General features: G+C 30.9%; 1 protein-coding gene across 1 annotated transcript in view; it reads left to right on the top strand.

Moving 5' to 3' along the window:
• The window catches only part of Rbcn-3A (Rabconnectin-3A), a 452,485-nt gene that overhangs the window by 172,973 nt on the left and 258,032 nt on the right, over positions 1-21,480 (top strand). The window contains exon 7 of the mRNA XM_065506903.1: positions 9,866-11,998. Coding sequence (XP_065362975.1) covers positions 9,866-11,998 — 2,133 coding nt within the window. The remainder of the gene's footprint in view (positions 1-9,865; positions 11,999-21,480) is intronic.

Here is a 21,480-nt window from a genome sequence, read left to right as displayed (position 1 = left end):
TTCCAATTTGTCGGAAAAACTCCATGTTTAAAGATCGCATTAAATATTGTAGATAGCACAATTATTGCCACACTCGGTAGGTTTTTAATCATAGTAGGTGTAACAGAATCATTTCCAGGTGATTTTTTTAATATTATATTATCCTTGATTACTTCGTTAATGTCTTCTGGGCTTATATCTAATATGTCATCATTAGATAATGTTGACACAGGTGGCTCTACAAGTTCAAAAACAGTAGTTGGCGAGTTTGGTTGAAAGACTGTACTTAAGTGTAATATAAAAATGTCTTTAGAACTAGCTTAAAAAGAAAATATAAAATTATCCAGTTTCCAGTCCAAATTTCTCAATTAAAACAGCTGAGATATGCTATGAAACCATTCTAATATAAAAACATTGACTGTTTTTTATAATTATAAAAAATAAAACACGATGATTATCAACATTTTATTTTTCGATCAGGGGTGGGCATTTCCCCTGAAAACTACACGATCTAGAAATAAATTTGAATAATCTTCAATGCCAAGATGTCCATCGGTGCGAATTATTCCCCAAAACTCTAGTAGAACAAAGGTCCCTACTGATAGCGGCACACCATTTGGTATTTTCAAGTATAGAATTGATTTTGACCTTGAAAGGAAACACAGAAATAGTTCTTAAGGTACGGTCACACACAGCTAATATTTGACGTTTATCGTCAAATATTTCATTGCCTGAATCTGACCACAAATAAAATTTAGAGCAAACAACAAAACATGATTTTAGTCAAACAAAATTATTTGTCGGCAAACAAAATATTTTCTTAATGTGAACAAAGTGTGACCACTAGCTACATAAATACCTAAAAAATATATAATTTGATCTTGCAAATATTTTTAAGGTTAAAGCACTTATTTCGAATTGTAAAGTAATCATTTTATTAGAGATTTATTTAATTTTGTTATCATATATTGAATTTAATTGTTCACTTTTTGTTTGACCAAACTGCTGCGAAAAAGAATCAGTAAATATATTAGCCGTGTGGTCACACTATATCAAACACTTTCATAAAATAATTGTTTGATCAAATAGAAAAAAACAGAAAATTATTTGCTTAGCATGGCGGAAAAATAAGAGGAGATTATTTAAATATTTTTCGTACTAAATTAAAGACACAAATTCACTATTTTTTTTTAAACATAAATACATATTCAATATTTCTTGAATATTTGTTATTTAAATTATTTTCACTAAATAATTGCATCAATAAATGAAGTCTTCTTCTTCACATAAAAGTCATTCAGCCTAGGATGACATACTGGGAGAAAAACTAATTGAAGACATGAAGTCTATTTTGCGATTTTTGCAATTTTATGCGATTTATATTTTTATACGTTTAACGGCCATTTTCACAATGTACGATTATTTCATTTTAACCGGAAAATTAACTAACTGTCGGTTTGTTTAACGGGGACCATTTAACCAACGGTTACCGATTTACGTTTCACCATCATTTGATTACTTAACCAAAGCATTCAGTAGAAAGTATGGCAATAATGCATACAAAAATAGTGTAATGAAAGATTGAAATATAAAAAATTGTCTAAAAGACGGCATAAAAAACAATAATTTGTGTTTTCTTAGTGGTATAATAAAAAAAACGTATAAAACTCAAAAATATTAAGGTTCCTAACTGTAAAATTTACAGAACAAACTGAACAACAATTACTGAAAACCAACAAGGAAAAGTGCACATTTGTTGTTTGGTTTGTAAGTGCAATATCCGGGTGGTATATGGATCACCCCGTGCAAAATTTACTTTTCTTCGCTTTACACTTTTAAAAATTATAAATATTACAAAAATATAAATGTTTTTCCATGTTCTTTTATTATATTTCTTACAATTAAGATGCTAACCGGCGAAATTTATTCGGTTATATTTAACAGCAACTTTGTTGTTAAATAGTGTCAGTTAAGAATTAATTGTACATTGTGAAATTCATATTAGCCTAACTTGCGGTTAAAGTTCACGTTAACTTTTAATCGTACATTGTGAAAATGGCCGTAACATAGTCTGATGTTTGATTATTTTTTATTTATACATGGAGTTTGTCTATTTTCAAAATTTAAAATTGCTCATATGTACATAAAACACAATACAAGAGCTTCTGAGAGCACAGAACCAAATGATTCAAATTCTATTAACAAGAAAATGAATTTTTTGAAGATATGTTTCTGGAATGCAAATGGTTTAAACCAGCACAAATCGGAAATTTCCCATTTTATGTTAAATAAAAGCATCGATGTGATGTTAATTTCGGAGACACATCTTACAAATAGATATAACTTTAATATATCAGGATACTCATTTTATTACACAAACCATCCGGATGGTAAGGCACATGGCGGTACCGGTATCATAATTAGAAACCGATTGAGACACTATGCCCTAGATGCGTTTTCAAAGGATTATATGCAAGCAACATCTATTCGCCTTGAATACCCAGCTGGAGACCTAACTCTGAGCTCTATATATTGCCCACCACGTTTTTCGATGACCAAGGAAAAATTTGAAGAATTCTTTATAACACTAGGAGATCGGTTTCTGGCATGTGGAGACTACAATGCCAAACATACATATTGGGGTTCGCGATTGGTAAATCCCAGAGGTAGACAGCTGTATAAAGCTCTAGTTGATCGCAAAAATTGCTTAGATTTTGTGTCTCCTGGACACCCAACTTATTGGCCAACTGATCCTAGAAAAATTCCTGATCTAATAGACTTCGCCATATGCAGAAATATTATTCGGAATGCAATATCCACAGAAATATCCTATGATCTATCTTCTGACCACTCTCCTGTAATTATTAATTATTGTGAGAGACCCAACACCCCAAGATTTCCTAAGGACTCTTTGTATTTTAAGACAAATTGGCTAAAATATAGGAAATATATCAGCAGTCATATCCACACAAATCCTAATTTACAGTGTGAGGAAGACATAGATAGGACCGTTAATGACTTCACGTCATTGATTGTTTCGGCTCTGGAACACTCTAGGTGCCAGATCCCTCCAAAAACTAATACGCCTATTTCAAGTTCGGATATTGAAAGACTTCTTCTCGAAAAGAGAAGACTCAGAAGAGAATGGCAACATAATAGATCACCTGCTGCAAAGCAGAGGCTGTCCGCAGCGGTACGAAAACTGAAAAGAGCCCTTCATTTAGAGGAGGATCGCATGAACGGAAGATATATTAAAAGTTTGACGAGTACAAGATACACAAATTTCTCTCTTTGGAAGGCAACGAGGAACATTAAGCCACCGGTAGAGGCACAAAGCGCTTTAAGAAAAGCTGACGGAACCTGGGCACGAAGTGCTATAGAAAAAGCCTCAGTATTTGCTGTACATTTAAGTGAAGTATTTCAACCCAACTCCACGGCAAATGAGTTTGAACTAGAAGAACTGCCAGCTTCAACAATGGCTAATGCAGCCCAATTCGATATTAGTCCTGAGGATGTTAATAGAGTAATTAAAAATAAATTAGACTTGAAAAAATCACCGGGATATGATTTAATAACGCCATCAATGATTAAGAACCTACCAAATGTGGCAATAATTGTGCTATCTATATTGTTTAATGCGATCTTGAAACTAGGAATTTATCCAAAAAATTGGAAAATTTCTCAAATAATAATGATACCTAAACCGGGTAAAGATTTAACCCTGCCATCTTCTTATAGACCTATTAGCCTACTCCCTTGTTTGTCGAAGTTATTCGAAAAAATATTCCAGGAAAAGATAATACCTTTTTTGAATGATGGAAACATTATCCCAGTACACCAATTTGGTTTCCGTGAACATCATGGCACCATTGAACAGGTCAATCGTTTAACTGGAGAGATTCGAAAATCTTTTGAATTAAAGAAATATTGTTCTGCCATCTTTTTAGACGTTGCTCAGGCTTTTGACAAGGTATGGCATAAGGGTCTAATACATAAAATCAAATGTTTACTACCACTATGTACTCATAAATTGCTGGAGTCTTATTTATCGAATAGACTTTTCAGAGTTAAGTACAATGATTATGTGACGAGAGAATGCAAGATTGGAGCTGGCGTTCCACAGGGAAGTGTACTAGGACCTACACTATATTTGATTTACACCTCCGACCTCCCTACGTGCGATAAACTAACAATTTCAACATTTGCTGATGATACCGCCATTATTAGCTCAGACGAAAACCCACTCATGGCATCTAGTCAACTACAGAATTACCTCGTACGTGTGGAGTCATGGTTGAAAAACTGGCGAATAAAGGTAAATGAGCTGAAAAGTAAACATGTTACGTTCGCTCTAAGGAGAGGAAATTGCCCACCTGTCACACTCAACAACGTTAATATACCGCAGTCTGATTATGTCACCTACCTTGGTATTCATCTAGATAGACGGCTTACTTGGCGCCGACACATAGAAACCAAGAGACTTCACATGAAGTTAAAAGCCTCTAGCTTTCATTGGTTAATCAGTGACCAATCAAAATTAAGCCTTGAATATAAAGTCATCCTGTATAAGACCGTTTTAAAACCAATTTGGACATATGGAATTCAATTATGGGGAATGGCTAGCAACACCAGTATTGATCTTATACAGAGGGCCCAATCTAAAATTCTTCGGACCATGACGGGAGCACCATGGTACATAAGAAATGAAAACATCCACAGAGACTTAGAAGTGACATTGGTAAAGGAAGAGTTCGAGAAAGTCCGTGAGAAATATATTGTGAAGCTGCGTATCCATCCCAATACGCTTGCAAGACAACTTGTGCAGACCCAAACCCGATCCAGGCTCCGTAGAGCAGATCTACCACCCCGCTAAGATGAGTGACAGTTTACCATAATGGCTCTCTTGCTGAAGAGCAAATAGTTTTAATTTTAGTTATAAGATTTAAATACTTATTGTAAGGTCAAAATAGACAGATTCAATAAATCAATAAAACGTTAAAAAAAAAAAAAAAAAAATGTACATATGGAATATTAACTGAAATTTCATACAGATTGAATTTATAATCAAAGAAAATTTTTTATACATACACAGAAAAAAGTTTCAACATAAATATTATGATTCGAATTCATTCATTTATAAATAATTTCTTAAATAGTATGATTTTTTTAATATTTTATGTTTTGAAATAAAATCTAGAAGGCTTGAAAAATATAATTTCAATTTCATTTTTATTTTTATGTTGTTCAAAAATGTTTGAAATTTTTCATGGAAAATTTTTAGTTTTTTTATGATTTTCAGCTACAAAATGATATAAAAAGCGCGAAAATGATTAAATTGATTTAAGAGGATGAAATGCTTTTATATTTATGAATGTTTTATTATGTTTAATAATAATTTTTAAGTTTCAGATATTCTCCTTTTTATCTTAAAATATTATGCAAATATTCTTGCACTAATTCATTATATAATACAATTATAATGCAATTTATTAAAAAAATTAAGTAAAAAAAGCAAAAATTTCCGTCATGTAAAATTTTATAATATTTATGAACATTTTCTTATTTTGAATGAAATAAGTTTGGGAAAAAAAAGTCAAGTTCGATTAATAATATGTATTACAAAATTCATTCCAATTATGAATTTTTTTTTTTCTGTGTACATAAATAGTATGAATTGATTGTAATTAAAAAATAATTCTTAAACAGTATGATCTGTTTAATTTTTTTTTTACTGCAGAAGAAGAATATGTCTAATAGCATTTTTCACTTTTCTGATTTTAGTATCATACAAAAATTTTTATTATAAATTTTTAGATAATGCGATTGAATTGGAATTAATTAAAAATTTATGTAAAAAAGGTAAACATTTCCATAAAATTTAACAATATTTGTGAACCTGTTCTTATTCTGAATGAAAAAAGTTTGGAAAAAGTCGTGTTCGATTAATAATATGTATTAAAAAACCAATAAGCATTTTTACTGGAATTCAAGTTGATAGCAAGTGTAATTCAAGCCTTGAGTTATAGTCAAGCAATTTAATTACAGTTGTATTACACTTTATTTCAATAGCATTCTCCAATAAAAAGGAAACATAAATTCAAGCCATATGTTTTTTGTTTGAAAAATATTTAATATTTCAAATATTTTTCAAGTATAAAACATGATTACGTTTCCATTCAATTTCAATTATGAATTGCGATAGTAATATAATTTAATAAATAAACATTTAATAATTATATTATTAAATTGTTCAAGCTTGTGTTCTTTTCGCGATTTGTTTTCATTATTTAGCGATTTTTAATTGCAAATGAATTGCAAGATCAAATAAAAAAATACCCAAAATGCAGGAAAATATTTGCTGTTTAGTGGTCACACATTGGTCACATTACAAGAATGTTTTCATATTGGCATATAAATTTGTTTGACCAAATTCAGCTGTTTTCTTGTTTGCAGTGCAAAAATATTTTGTGTTCAAACTAGAAACATAAAATATTTGACGCTTAAATAAGAATACTGAAATTTCATAATTCTTTCAAATGTAAAGCAAAATCTGGTAATATTTTACTTTCTAGAAATGATGAAAGAAATTAAAGTTGTTTTGCAGCTTTATTTAATAATTATTTAGAACAAATATTACCATAAATGTGACCACAAGTCAAATATATTCTCCCCTTTGTGTGTTTGATAGTATTTCGGTGTAGTTTGATTAAACAAATATGGCAAATAAATGTGTACAGTGTGAACACAAAATCAACCCATGAATTATTTGATGTAGTTTTGATCAAACACATGAAACATCTTGTGTCAAATAATTTGCGTAGTCTGACCCTACCTTTAGTAACAATAACAGCTTTATAATGAGTGTGTTTTGCAGATGTTGTATTACAAAAATTCATAATCGTCTTGATTTTGTGAATGAACACCTTTGAATCCAATAATTTGAATATTTTCAGTCATTATATTTTTTAAAATTTATTTGTATAGAGTTTTATATTTTGTAAATAACAAAGCATTAAATGAAGACTTTATTACATATATAAAAAAGAATCGAAGGAATTAATGCCTTATTCCATTTTCGGCATCAAAATTAATTTTAACTCATAACGATTCAGTTAAGTGTATTAAATTAGTTCCTTTACTAAAAGGCTTAAGAAAATTTTTTTCAATTCATTTTTTAAATGATTAAAAACTGAATGATGAAAAACACTTTAACTCAATTTGTAGTAGATTTCAATCAACAAAAATTTAATCATTCAAAGTTTGAATAAATTCTGTTATTAATTGACTTCAAAATTAATCTTTTTAAGGAAGCTAAAGAATTATATATTGGGAATGAATTTATGAAATGAAAGGCTGACATTTTTAATTACGGATTAAGATTTTAGTGAATTAAGCACAAATTGAATAAATAAACGATATCAAAAGATTAGGTAAACGATCCTAAATTACACTATACAACAAAATCAACTTTTTTCCAAAATTACAAGTTCGGACCAATAAATTTTGATAGAGGAGACTAAAAAAATTTCATTTGAGGGGGGTTAACGTTTACCAACTCTGGAAACCATATAATCCTTACATTTTAGGTATAAAATGTGTTCAGCAAAGTTATGTAAAATGTTACGGAGAATATTTTTGTATAATATGTTAACCCTCTAAATCCTCAAGGCATGGGTCTTTTTGTCCTTATTTTAAAAAAAAGTGCAAAAACCACATTACAACAGGGATTTAAAGGGTTAAAATATTCTGCAAAAAAAATTATACGTGAAATTTTACTATAAGAATACACCAAAACGGAAAATTCAACCAGAATGTCAGAAATAAGACACAACAAAAGAGAGCTTACGGTTAATTTCGTATTTATTAAGAATTTGAATAGGAAGTCTTCATTAATTACATTTTTTAGCTCTACGGATAATATTTTAGCTGAATAATGGTGTTTTTTGTTCCGTGCTATTTTGAGTATTATTCTTGATATTAAATTTATTTTACTCTCTAGTTACATGATTATTTTTATTGTAATGTACGCGAACACTCCTAGTGTAAATACCTTAGAAAAACGACCTAGCTAGTGTAAAAAATAGAAACAAATTTCTCGAAGCCTAAACGAAAAATATATTATACAATTGTTGTTCGGATATACCCCCAAAATATTAAAATATTATGACGAAACGGAAAATTTCAATCAAAAAATGAATTTTTGAACCTTAACTCTTCTGAATTCTATAATTTTTCTAAAAAAAAAACTTTTTTTTCAACAAAAAAACTTTTTTTTAACTACATACATACTAAAATTACAAAACCCAATTCGTACATATAATTAGACTGAGATAATTTATGTGAATTTAGCGGTGGAGACACTTCAGCTTCTAAATAAATCAATTACCATATTTAGTAAATGAATTTGGGAACATTATTTTGAAATAAACGGTTCAACTTATTGATATCATAAATTTACAATTTTCCAAAAAAAACTTTTTTTTAAAAAATAAAACTTTTTGCATCTCAAAAACCTTGCAAAAAAAGGGAAAACTTGACATATGGTAACGCTGGCTACAAGTTTTCCATGCACATACAAAATTTTATGTTCTACAGAATTTCGAAATACGTTTTAGTTTGGTTTTTTACATAAAATGGACCCATTAAGATAAGCTGTATTGTAAGAGATTGTATGTGAAACTCGACCATTTGATTATTCTTCGAAATATTAGAAAATGTTTGTTATCTTGCGATTAGGTGTTGTTAACCATTATGGCATAATGCCTTTTTTGAGATTCCTTTGTTCAAGGACAATTTTTATACCCTACACCACCATAGTGGGGAGGGTATTATGTTTTTGTGCAGATGTTTGTAACGCCCAAAAATATTAGTCTAAAAAGTTTACCGATCGACTTAGAATCACTTTCTGAGACGATTAAGCGATGTCCGTCCGTCTGGTCGGCTGGCTGGCTGTCCATGTAAACCTTGTGCGCAGAGTACAGGTCGCAATTTTGAAGATATTTCGATCAAATTTGGTACATATTATTTTTTCGGCTCAAGGACCAAGCCTATTGAAACTGGCTGAAATCGGTACACTATTTCACCTAGCCCCCATACAAATGTCCTCCCGAAATTGGACTTTATCGGTCATAAATGTTTAATTTATATATGTATCTCCACAAATTCCGTTCCAAATAAGTTTTATATACACAAAATTCATGTCAACAAATTTTGTTACGATCGGTCCATAATTAGTCATAGCTCCCATATAGACCCGCTTCCGAAAATCACTTTAACGTGCATAAATCGCTTAAAAATGTTGGTAAACACACAAAATTCAACATAGTTAACTTTAATATAGACATAAATCACACGACCTAATTTCATGGTGATCGGTCCATAATTGGTCATAGCCTCCATATAACCCCACTTCTGAAAATCACTCAAAAATATAAATTATTGAAATTTTAAAAGAAACATTTTTTTTTGCTCTTTTACTTAGTGTAGGGTATTATATGGTCGGGCTTGACCGACCATACTTTCTTACTTGTTTAGTTTAAAATTATGTGTTCTAAAGAAAAGGATTTTTAAGAATATATATTGAATCTACGGTACATATGTTTTACAAAAAAACATAAACAAAGACTTCAAAAAATGTAATTGTTTAACTATGTTTTAACGACTATAGAAAAGGTGGTTAGTAAAGTGACCACTAAACCGCAAAGACTTAAAGCATATTTTTAAATTTTAAATGATCATAACTGTAAGTGGGGATTTGTAGCCTAAGATTTCGGATTATTTTTCTGTGGTCTTACGATTGTGTCACTGATTTTTTCATTTCGAAACACAATAAATTGCGATTAATATTAATTAATTAAATTTTATTGTTTTATAATTTGTATTCTAGATTCCTGAAGAACTAATGTTAGATTACGCGGAAATAACTTCAATTCCTCCGTTACCACTATGGGTATTATTAAACGCAGATAAGGAATCGTCTGGACAAGGAAACGTTTTGTCAGATGATGCTAAAGACTACGATCAGTTGTTTGAAATGGAAACTACGGAGGATAATTTGGATGAGCTATTAGATAACGAAAATGATTACAAGAGAACAGATAGACGATTATCGCTTCCAGAAAAGCAAAATATTTCACACTTTGGTCCACGCCAGGGACAAATATTATCCAGACTTTTAACACATACACATTTACCCGGTCTTTCGTCTCTTGACCAAATGCATCTTCTAGCTTTGGCTGACACTGTATCAACATGCAACACAGACTTTTCTGAAAAATTTATATCCGATACTGGAAAGTTATCAAACACAAAGGACACCTCGGGAAATTCACTAACAGATTCATTAGATGATTGCGGCCTTAGATTCCTTATGGCTATGAAACATTACACTTATCTCTTACGTTGTTTGCCTTTAAATCAAAGAGCCCAATTTCAAAAGAATGGAATTGGTACATCAAATATAGTGTGGGCATTTCATTCGGAAAGCGAAGATGAACTTTTAAATTTAATTCCATCATATAAGAAAGGCGACCTTAAATGGTCCACATTGAAAGACTTGGGTATGGGCTATTGGTTACGCAACATAAACATTTTGCGTCAATGTGTAGAAAAACTGGCTAAATGTGCTTATCAACTTAAACAGGATCCTCTTGACGCCGCTATATACTATTTGGCAATGAAAAAGAAATCAATCGTATGGGGTCTCTTTAGATCTAAGAGAGATGAAAAAATGACACAATTTTTCGCTAACAATTTCTCAGAGGACAGATGGCGTAAGGCGGCCCTCAAAAATGCATTTGTTTTGCTTGGCAAACAACGATTTGAACATGCTGTTGCATTTTTCCTGCTTGCCAATTCTCTTAATGATGCTATTGAAGTATGCATTAACAAATTGGACGATTTTCAATTAGCTCTTATAATTGCCCGTCTTTACGAAGGAGATTTAGAAATTAACGTAAACTCGACATATAAAAAACTTTTATGCGAACATGTTTTAGGCAGTGAGGACGAATCTATTACTTTTAATTTGGATAAGGCACACCCCGATCCATTTTTACGCTCAATGACTTACTGGATTTTAAAGAAGTACCAAGAAAGTTTAAACACACTGTTGATCAATGGCGTCGGGCAGTGTCACGTTGCGTTTAAGGAAGAAGACATTTTCAAATCTGAAAATCATTCCACAAATCCCAATGTATTTAATTTTTACATATATCTAAGAACTCATCCATTACTTGTGCGACAAAATCTGGCTTTATCAGCTCAAGAAAAGAAAATATCCCATGTTGTTTTATCTGGATTTAGTTACTCTGTCGACGCGACAACATCGAATTCTAATGATAAACAACTTCAAATAGAAGATTCTATTAGCTCCATAGAGAGACAATTATATTTTATAACAGCACATGCTCATTTCAAAGCAGGTTGCCCAGCGTTAGCGCTAGAAGTATTAAATAAACTTCCAACTAAAATCTTAGATTCAAATGACTTGGAAGATATTCAATCCGTAAGCAGCGTCAATAATGATCTTATTAATACTGGAATCATAGAATGGGGCAATCAATCAACAAGTAATGTTAATAATCAGAGTTCATCACTAGAGTTTGACTGGTCAACCCCTGTAACATTAAGTAAAAAGGATGATGACTTTAAAATTCAATGGGAAGACGACGATGAAATTGAAGACGATGATAATGAAAATAATGACATTATAAACATGGAAATAAACAAAGAAGAAGTAAAACCAATAAATGACTACATGTCTAACAAACACGCAAATAATGAGAGGGAAGATAATGGCAGTAAAATTGATATAATGGCTCAGCAACTTAAATTTGTAGCGTGCTTAAAAATTTTGATGGAGGAGTTGTCAACTTTAGCCACTGGTTTCGAAGTCGATGGAGGTCAATTACGGTACCAACTTTATGTATGGTTAGAGAAGGAAGTTGAGGCTCTACAATACTTGTGCAATTACTGTAATTCAGATTCAGTTGATTTGAACAGTTCGGAAATCATAAAGGTAATTAATTTTATTCACATTTAATTTAGCAAATATATTTAATGGCATTTATATTAGACTTGCCACCTTTTGAAATTTCCAAAACGGGACACCACTAAATGATCAGAGAAATATTCAAACAAATTCGTTTATAATTATTATCCTATTTTATTTATTAAAATCAACTATAACACATTTATTTTAATCGTGTAAAATCTACTCATAAAACTTTAACAAAACAAAAACGTAAATAAAATAGGAATAGTTAATATTAATAAGAACAAAATTAATGTGCATATGTATGTTTATTTGTTTGTGACTTATAGCAGAATAAACCACTGGACCGATGCTCTTGAAATTTATTCTGTATGTTCCCCTATATATGGAAGGACAAATAGGCTATTCTGAAATTTCAAGTAGGCGTCGCACTTCTCATACAAAGTAAATAGTTATTATGGAATATCTGGTGAACTATAACTGCAAAAGCCGTAAAACTTCGCAGAATTTACTTGGGTATCATTGTGGGCATCTTGGCTAAAAATGGGCGTGACATGTCGACCCCTTTGCGCGAAATTATCGTATGTTACAAAAACCAAATTTTGGCTGGTATCATCAATACCAAATTTTAAATTCGATACAATAACCGATACTATAAAATTAACTTAGTAATATTTCTTTATACGACCCAATTTCTTATCTAACCAAAAATGGAACTGGTCGGAATAGGGGGTGTGGCACCTTCCATAGATTGTAACTACGGGTTTCTGGTGATGATTCTACGTTCGGATGTAGACGGTTCTGGTGATGTGTATTTCGGACTGATACGACTCACTAACTGTGCAGTTTGTCACAAGCGGTAACTACGGGTTTCTGGTGATGATTCTACGTTCGGATGTAGACGGTTCTGGTGATGTGTTCGTTGGTACAGGATCGGGTGATAACTAAAATTATATTTTAGATACTTAATACAAGTAAATGCAGTTAACTAGGGAGACAGTTAGCCAAAGCTCCTGAATTGAACAGTTGACCAAAGCCTCTGTTTTGAACAGTCGGCCGAAGCCCCTGTACTGAACAGACGACCGAAGTCTCTGTATTGGAACAGACGACCGATGTCTCTGTATTGAACAGTTGGCCGAAGCCTCTGTCTTGAACATACAGCTGAAGCCTCTGTACTGAACAGACGACCGAATTCTCTGTATTGAACAGTTGGCAGAAGCCTCTGTATTGAACAGTCGGACGAAGCCCCTGTATTGAACAGTCGACCGAAGTCTCTGTATTGAACAGTCGGCCCAAGCCTCTATCTTGAACAGTCGACCGAAGTCGCTGGTAAAATGTATTATCGGTACTCGAACTATGTCCGTGTCCCGAAAAGAAAAAGGGTTGATCGATTTATGTCAGTCTACTTTGATAAATTAATATCAAAGTGGTTGGCAAATTCTGTCTTGTATGAAACATAGTGTTCTCTTACATTTAATTTCATTATTGCTATTGTTATTGCTACTATGTACATCTATCGGACTAGTCCGTTAGACCTTATTCAAATATATTTTTTTCATATATATATTTACCAACAAATCTAGTATTAAGAAAAAAGAATTATTTCAATATCGAGTTATGTGCATTAGGGATATAACTATTGACAATTTTTGCAAATATGCAAATTGGCATAGCATAGTCGAATAGAGCATTAAAAAATATAAAAAACCACGGTATTATTTTTTCGCGGTTGTTAAAAAAGTTCACGCACCAAACGCAATAAAGTTTTTCATGAAATATTTTCAATTATTTTGAAATACATCATATTTTATTTTAATAATAACTGCGTAATGTTTTTGATTCTAAATGACATAAAAAAATGATTTTCATTACTTATAAAACATTGGCCATCTCGTAGTGGTATGCCAAATATTTCGCCAAAATTAGTTATATGCATAAAAATTTAAAAAGTATTTTTTTCGAAAAAAGTACTTACTTAATATCACTGTGCACGAATTTTACACTTTTTTTGTCTGTTTAACCAGCAGGTTAAACTAATTTCAGTACGCTGAATCCATTGGTGCTAACCATTTTTTTAGGTTAGCTCATGTTTTCGAAACAAACCGTTATTTCGAAAATGGAAAACTCAAAACCGAAGTTCCGCAATAAAATTACCTTTAAGAAACACTGAAACCATTTCTAATCTTCGCAATCGTTTTAGAAATATAAATTTTTTTTGTCAAAAAAAAAATAATTTTTTAGCAAAATTTCGAAATTTTTGTTTTTGAAAACGGCATCAAAAATTGGAAAAAAGCTGCTACGTATTAATTTTTCACACAAGTTCCAAACAAAACAAGCCCAAAATGATTGAAATCTGTCAACAACTTTTGATTTTATACACAAAAGAAAAAGCAAATATCCCCTAATACCATTTTAACATTTCTTCCCATATTTTTGCAAAAATTCTTCTATAAATTTCTTAATTCATAAAAATTGTATATATTTTTGAAAAGAATTTCCTACACGTTGTTATATAATATGTACATTTGCGAACAAGATAATAATATCATTACCACGAAATTTTGAAATATTTAAAATTTCTTCACAGTGTACTGTGTTTGACATACAGAAGAGAGTGGACGTCGAATATATTGACTACAGCCTGAACTTCCAAATAAAACCAGTTTAGATCCGCCAGTTCACAAGATATTGCGATATTTGCTTGCAAATAGAGTTGTCAAACCGGTTTTCGAATTATTCGAAAAACCGGGTTTTTTCCAATTTTCCGGTTTTCTTCAACCGGTTTTTACAAAAGGACGGTTTTCGAGTTATTCGACAAACCGGTTTTTTTGTCTCGAATTATTCGACAAAATCGAATATTTTTTAAAATTTATTTTAAGATTTTATGCGATTACTTTTAAAAATTTTAATACAACAAGAGAGCTATATTCGGCTGTGCCGAATCTTATATACCCTTCACCAAATTATACTTAAAAATATTTTTTTAAATATTTTTATTTAAACAAAATTAATTTTTTTTTTAATTGTTTATAAATTTTTTTTCCAAATTGTTTTTTAATATTTTTTAAAAAAGTTTTTTCCAATTTTTTTTAATTTTTAAAAAAAAAAATTTGGGTAAAAAGAATTTATGACAAAAAAAAATTTTTTTAATGAAAAAAAAAATTCAAAAAAATATTTTTCCCGATTTTGACCCAGTGTAGCTCCATCTTGATATAGATTTATATACATCGCTGCAATGGACTTTGAAATATCTATCATTAGATATCCATATTGTCTATATTAATGACTTAGTAATCCAGATATAGATCAAAAATAGGGCAAAAATCTAGGTTGTCTCGGTTTTTTTTCCTTATATCTCAGCCATTTGTGGAATGATTTTGTCGATTTTAAATAGCAACCGAGCCGGAAGAATTCCCGATATAGTGATGTATGAATCCTGTATTTGGTGTAAGTTATTTGGTGGCCACGGAATGTTGATTTCAACATACAGACGGACATGGCTATATCGACTTCGCTATATATAACGATCCAGAATATATATACTTTGTGGGGTCGCAAATGAAAAATGTAGAAATTACAAACGGAATGACAAAGGGTATACAAATGATTTGCAGTTTTCCGTTTGCAGTCCCTATTTTCTATTTTTATACCCTTCACCATGAGTGCCAAGGGTATATATAAGTTTGTCATTCCGTTTGTAATTTCTACATTTTTCATTTGCGACCCCACAAAGTATATATATTCTGAGTCGTTATAGATAGCGGAGTCGATATAGCCATGTCCGTCTGTGTGTTGAAATCAGCTTTCTGAAGCCCCCAAATAACTTACATACACGAATGATACATCAATATCTCTGAAATTCTTCCGGCTCGGTTACTATTTAAAATCGAAAAAATCGGTCCACAAATGGCTGATATATAAGGAAAAACCCAGGACAACCTCGATTTTTTACCTATTTTTGACCCATATCTGGATTACTAAATCATTAATATAGACAATATGGATATCTAATGATAGATATTTCAAAGACCTGTGCAACGACGTATATAAGACCATAGTAAGTTGGACCTACAATGGGTCAAAATCGGAAAAAAAAATTTTTAACCCGAATTTTTTTTTTCACCAAAATTTTTTTTCACTAAATATTAAAAAATTAAAAAAAAAATTTTAAAATTTAAAAAAAAAATTAAAAAACAACTGGAAAAAAATATTAAATTTTGTTTACCTAAAAGTATTAAAAATTTTCATTTTGGTGAAGGGTATATAAAATTCGGCACAGCCGAATATAGCTCTCTTGCTTGTTTTCTTTATATTCAATAGCGTTTGACATAAAGTTGAATATATGGAAAAGATTTTCCTTATTTTTGTTTAACTTTAAAAGTAATTTTCCCTAAGCAATGGTGCAATGTATTGCGCGACCCACTAAAACAGGAATTTTATAAGAAAGAACTATATTTAACATTAAAAATACAATAAATTCAGCATATTTAACTAAATTGTACTTTAATCTTAGAAAAGATTTGACTTCTTTAAAAAAAATTAATAAAAATTAATTCAATAATGCGGCACTGCTATTCCAATGTTAATAAAAAAATACATATTGTCATATATAAGAGCCTTTATTTCCTAAGTTACCATTATTTTTACAAAAAGATTACCTCACAAAAAATTTACAGGCTTGACCGATTATGGGTATAAACAAAATTTTAAGTTTAAAATTTTTAAAAACGTAGGCCGTTTCAAAAAAATTTCCTAGTGGTACTGCTATTTTCTTGTTCGTAACTGTATATTAGAGTGTCCCTTATAATTAAATGTTTTGAAATGTTGAAACGGTACACGCTGAAAACTTCCGTAATGACCTAAAATACCATCAACAAAAATTTTGCTTGTTCTAAGAAGGGCAACCCGTGCCGACTTTCGATTTAGTTTTGAGGTGCATTTACAAGGGGAAAAATGCATTTTTTCAGTTTTTTTTTTAATTGTTTGCCATTAAATAATTACTTTTGCAATTTAATTTAAAAGAATCGAAATGTGTACGTAATTGTCGTTCTAATAAGATATAAAAGGCAAATATTGGTTAAAAAATGTTACAGTTATTAAAAAATCGCCAGGCCATTAACCTGTCTCAGGCCACTAGAACAATAAATGTAGGAACAAAATTAACATATTTTGAGAAATATTAAAACGAAAGTTTATTCTTACTTAACCCTTTGACGACGACACATATGTCCCATTTGCTTTTTTCGTCATTACAGCCACAATTTTCATTGGATTTTGATCTAAGCGTTATTGTTCGATAAAAAACAAATGTGTTCTTTGGTGTTCGTGTTAATACAAAGGTTATGTGGTTTAACTTTGGCTTAAGGGCTTCTTAAAGTCAGAAATTCGTTTTTTTTTTTGGACAATTTTAGTTTTCTTATATCTCGAATTCTAATTGATACTGTTGGATAAACTTTTAGTATTAGATGTACCAATGCCTCATGTAAATTTATTGACCAACGCATTTTGAATCGGTTCTATACTTTACCCTGGGGGACTAAAAATATGATGGGACATGTGTCTCATTCGTCGTGAAAGGTAAAAATAAAGGAGTTTTTTCTTTCAAATTTTTTTATTTTATATTTTATAATTGATAAACAATGAAAACACAAACAATTCAGTAAAAAACATTAAAAAAAATACAAAATATTCATTTAAAATTGTGAGATCCTGTATATGGTTGATAAAATCTAAATCAAAATCGAACTTATTTGTGATAAAATTCAAAACAATTTCGGTTCCAGTAAAGCACTTTTGTTTTTTACATGCGAAACAAATTGTGTTTGTTCGACTATCAATTCAGTTTTTTGTCCTGACTCCTCCATTCTATCTTGTTTGATAATGTCCAGCTACAGCCATAAAAACTGACGATCATAAAATCTGATCTTCGATTGATCATATATTTATATAATAATATTTGATACTTGGAAATGTTATCGAAATATAACATTTTCCAGGTCTGCTATCATATCTTGTACCACGGATTCGCCAATGTCAACCTCTGTCTGCGTTTTTGCTTGTGTATATATCAGTTTTATATAAATAATAAATTCAAACTCGTAACTACACCCAAGCTTTTGGGTTTGTCTTTCATATACTGCGTCCCTTAACCCTTTAATGCATATTGTTGCCAATTGTCAACATTCCAGTTCCACTTAATTTTAGACGAATGATACTAATTCAGATTCTAATTCAGAAAAATCAAATGGAGTACGAAAAGTTTCAGTTAAAGAAATTCTAAATCAAACTGATGCTAAAGGAAATATAATAAATAAAAATCAACTAAATATTTGATACTTTATAGAAAAATAAAAGTAAAAATCATTCATTTAAGGGTTAAATTTTATCATATGCTGTATCTGTATCCTATGAAGATAAAAACTCACATACAAGTAAATATTTTTTTTTTTCATATTTTATTTATTGTATCTTCACAAAATAATGTGAACTATCAATAATTTGTTCAAATCTTAAATCTAAATATTAATTTTTATTTACGTCCCACCACAGTTGGACGAAAAATTATGTTTAATTTATAGATCCTATCATCAGCGCAGGTCTGTTGGATTCCTTCTTCTTAGTCGGTTGTAGCCATTACTTCTCATTAATGTTCGTGCAAGTGGGTTTGGGTGAACTTCTAACTTTTTCAAATGTGACTCCGCTTGTTTTTTTATTTAATTTTTCACCAGGGAGACACCTAGGTCCTTATGAATGTTAATATTTCTCACATACCAAGGCGCTGCTGTTACCATTCGTAATATTTTATTTTGAAATCTTTGAATTTTTTCAATATTAGAAGCTGAGGCCGTGCCCCATAATTGAATTCCATAGCACCATATGGGTTTTATTACAGCAAAAGTTTGCAATCTAAACTCAATCTCGAGTTTTTACCAATTAGCCTGTAAATTTGTAGTAATTTTAACTTCATTTGAATCAATTTCGTATCTATATGCTTTTTCCAGGTAAGACGTCGGTCTAGATGCAGACCTAGATATTTAACTTCAGTTTGTTGAGGTATTATATTATTATTTATTAGGATTGGAATGCACGATTCTCTACGCAATGTGAATGTAAGATGTACACTTGGCAGCATAAGTTTGCGTACAAGAACGAAAATTAAAAGTATACTCTAATTTTGTATATAAAAATAAACCCTACTCATTTGAAATTTGTTATATAAAACTCTTAAATATTTAAGAACACAACTGCATTGTAAAATGCATATTTAAGAATCAACAAAACGTACAAGAATTCAATTCATAAAAAAATTCAATTCCGCATGTAAGCAAAAGTTTGCGTACATAAAAAAAATAAAATATTACTGATTTTTATAAATTAAACTGTATTTTAATAATTAGTTGGATAACTCCGACGACCAAGAACATCATGAAGGCGTTTTGTCATTGATGAAACCAGTTTTTCGGTATATTTGGAACTAATATTTCTCCATTCCTCAGTTAATACTGTTTGAAGCATTTCCTTTAATGTTGTTACATGGTTTCTTATTTTTCACTCCAGCAAATCCCATAAATGTTCTATGGGATTTAGGTCTGGTGACTGCGGAGGAGTTTTCAATTGTTTTTGTTTTATTAATAGGGTGGCCAGACGGCATGTATTGCTTGTGTATTGGGACATGTATTCGATACATATGGAATTCGATGTGTATGTCAAAATGCACTTTATACATACGATTCATAATTTCCACGTTCAAACGTACATATGTAATTGCATGTGACATAACCTCTATTAGCTTATATGTTTGTTGTTTTTAACAATATATTTATTTAAAACATTTTTAAATAACAATAAATATATTTAATGCAATGAAACTTATTTTGTTTTGATTTTTCTTTAATCTTTTTTGTTTTGTTTTTTTTTTTTTTATTTTGCACTCACACAGTGTTGTATTTCAAAATACAACATTGTAATATACACGAAAATAGAACATGCTCTAATTTCAAATTTGTCACGAGTAATACACATGTATTTTACATACACAAAGTTTCATATGGATCACACGGTATGTATATGTTTACATGTGGAAAAATGTCCCAATACATGGCACAAAACACAAGCAATACATGCCGTCTGACCCCCCTTTAAACAACTACCAAAGCCTTGTGTTGTGTGTAGTATGCTATGGGTCGTTGTCTTGCAGGAATATATAATCATCTTCAATGTCCAATTTGCTAACACTTTCGGTAAGTTTTTTCATTAGAATATCTAAATAGACCTTATGATCCATTGTCGATGGAATAAATTCTAAATTTCCCACGCTTTCACTTGTCATGTACCCCCGTACCATCACTGCACCACCACCGTGCTTAACTGTTGGTATTAAATTTTTGGGACTATGCACTGTACAAGGCTTTCTCCAAACAAACTGACGGTCTTTTATGCCAAAGATGCAGTACTTGCATTCATACGTGAACAGAACATTTTTCCAGAACTCTGGAGGCATATTTATGTGTTCTTTAGTGAAAGCAATTCGTTTTTGTCTATTAACTATCAAAACTGGCAGCTTTTTCCGTGCTACATGGCTTCTATAGTTGGCCTTTTTCAAAATTCTGAGCACAGTGTCTTTGGACACATATTTATTAAATTGTGAATTTAAGTTTTCAGACATTTTCGATACAGTAAATCTTGGGTTTTCCTTCACAGATTGCATTATAACCCTTTTTTCGATTTCAGTTAATTTTGGTGGACGCCCAGAACGAGGCTTTGGGACAAAAATTCCAGTCTTTTTAAAATTTTGTATCACTCAACTACTTGATCGATTTCGCGCAAAGTTTTCCCTTGTTTCCGTAAATGTATAATAATTTTACGTTCAGCTACATTGATTAATTTTCTGGTTGCCATTTCTTGAAATTATTCCATTTTTAAACAAAAATTTTTCAAAAATCACTTTTATGATGAGTTTGAGACAAAAACTACAGTATTGTAGTATCACACAATAACAAAAACAGTTACAAACTACCTTTAATTTTTATGTACGCATACTTTTGCATACACGAAAAATTAGCATACCATTGTTTTTAAGCTGTCAATTATAACCAAACTTTGGAAATGCAAAAAGAAAATACCTATCGTAATTTTCAAATGTTTATCTATACATAAAACCCAATTTCAAATGATTACCGTTGTTACTTACGACTAAAATAGCCTGTTAAAATATATAAAGTAGTTTGTACGCAAACTTATGCGGCCAAGTGTATACATTTTTGCTCGTTTACTTTTATTCTCCATTGTACAGATGCTTCTTGGGGGTTTTCATGAATGGCTAGTATAGCTGTGTCATCAGCAAAAGTCGATATGTGGGTTCGACTGTTTGTAGGCATATCACAAGTATATAGCAAATATAGGAAGGGACCCAGTATACTTCCTTGGGGTACGCCTGCTTCAATAGGCTGTGGTGAACTTATGAAGTCTCCCTCTTTAAGAACGAACTTTCGATGACTTAAATAACT

This window comes from Calliphora vicina, chromosome 4 (assembly GCF_958450345.1).
Source record: "Calliphora vicina chromosome 4, idCalVici1.1, whole genome shotgun sequence".
Lineage (NCBI taxonomy): Eukaryota > Metazoa > Arthropoda > Insecta > Diptera > Calliphoridae > Calliphora > Calliphora vicina.
Note: the sequence above shows the minus strand (reverse complement) of the source record. Positions and strands in the feature narration are given on the sequence as shown.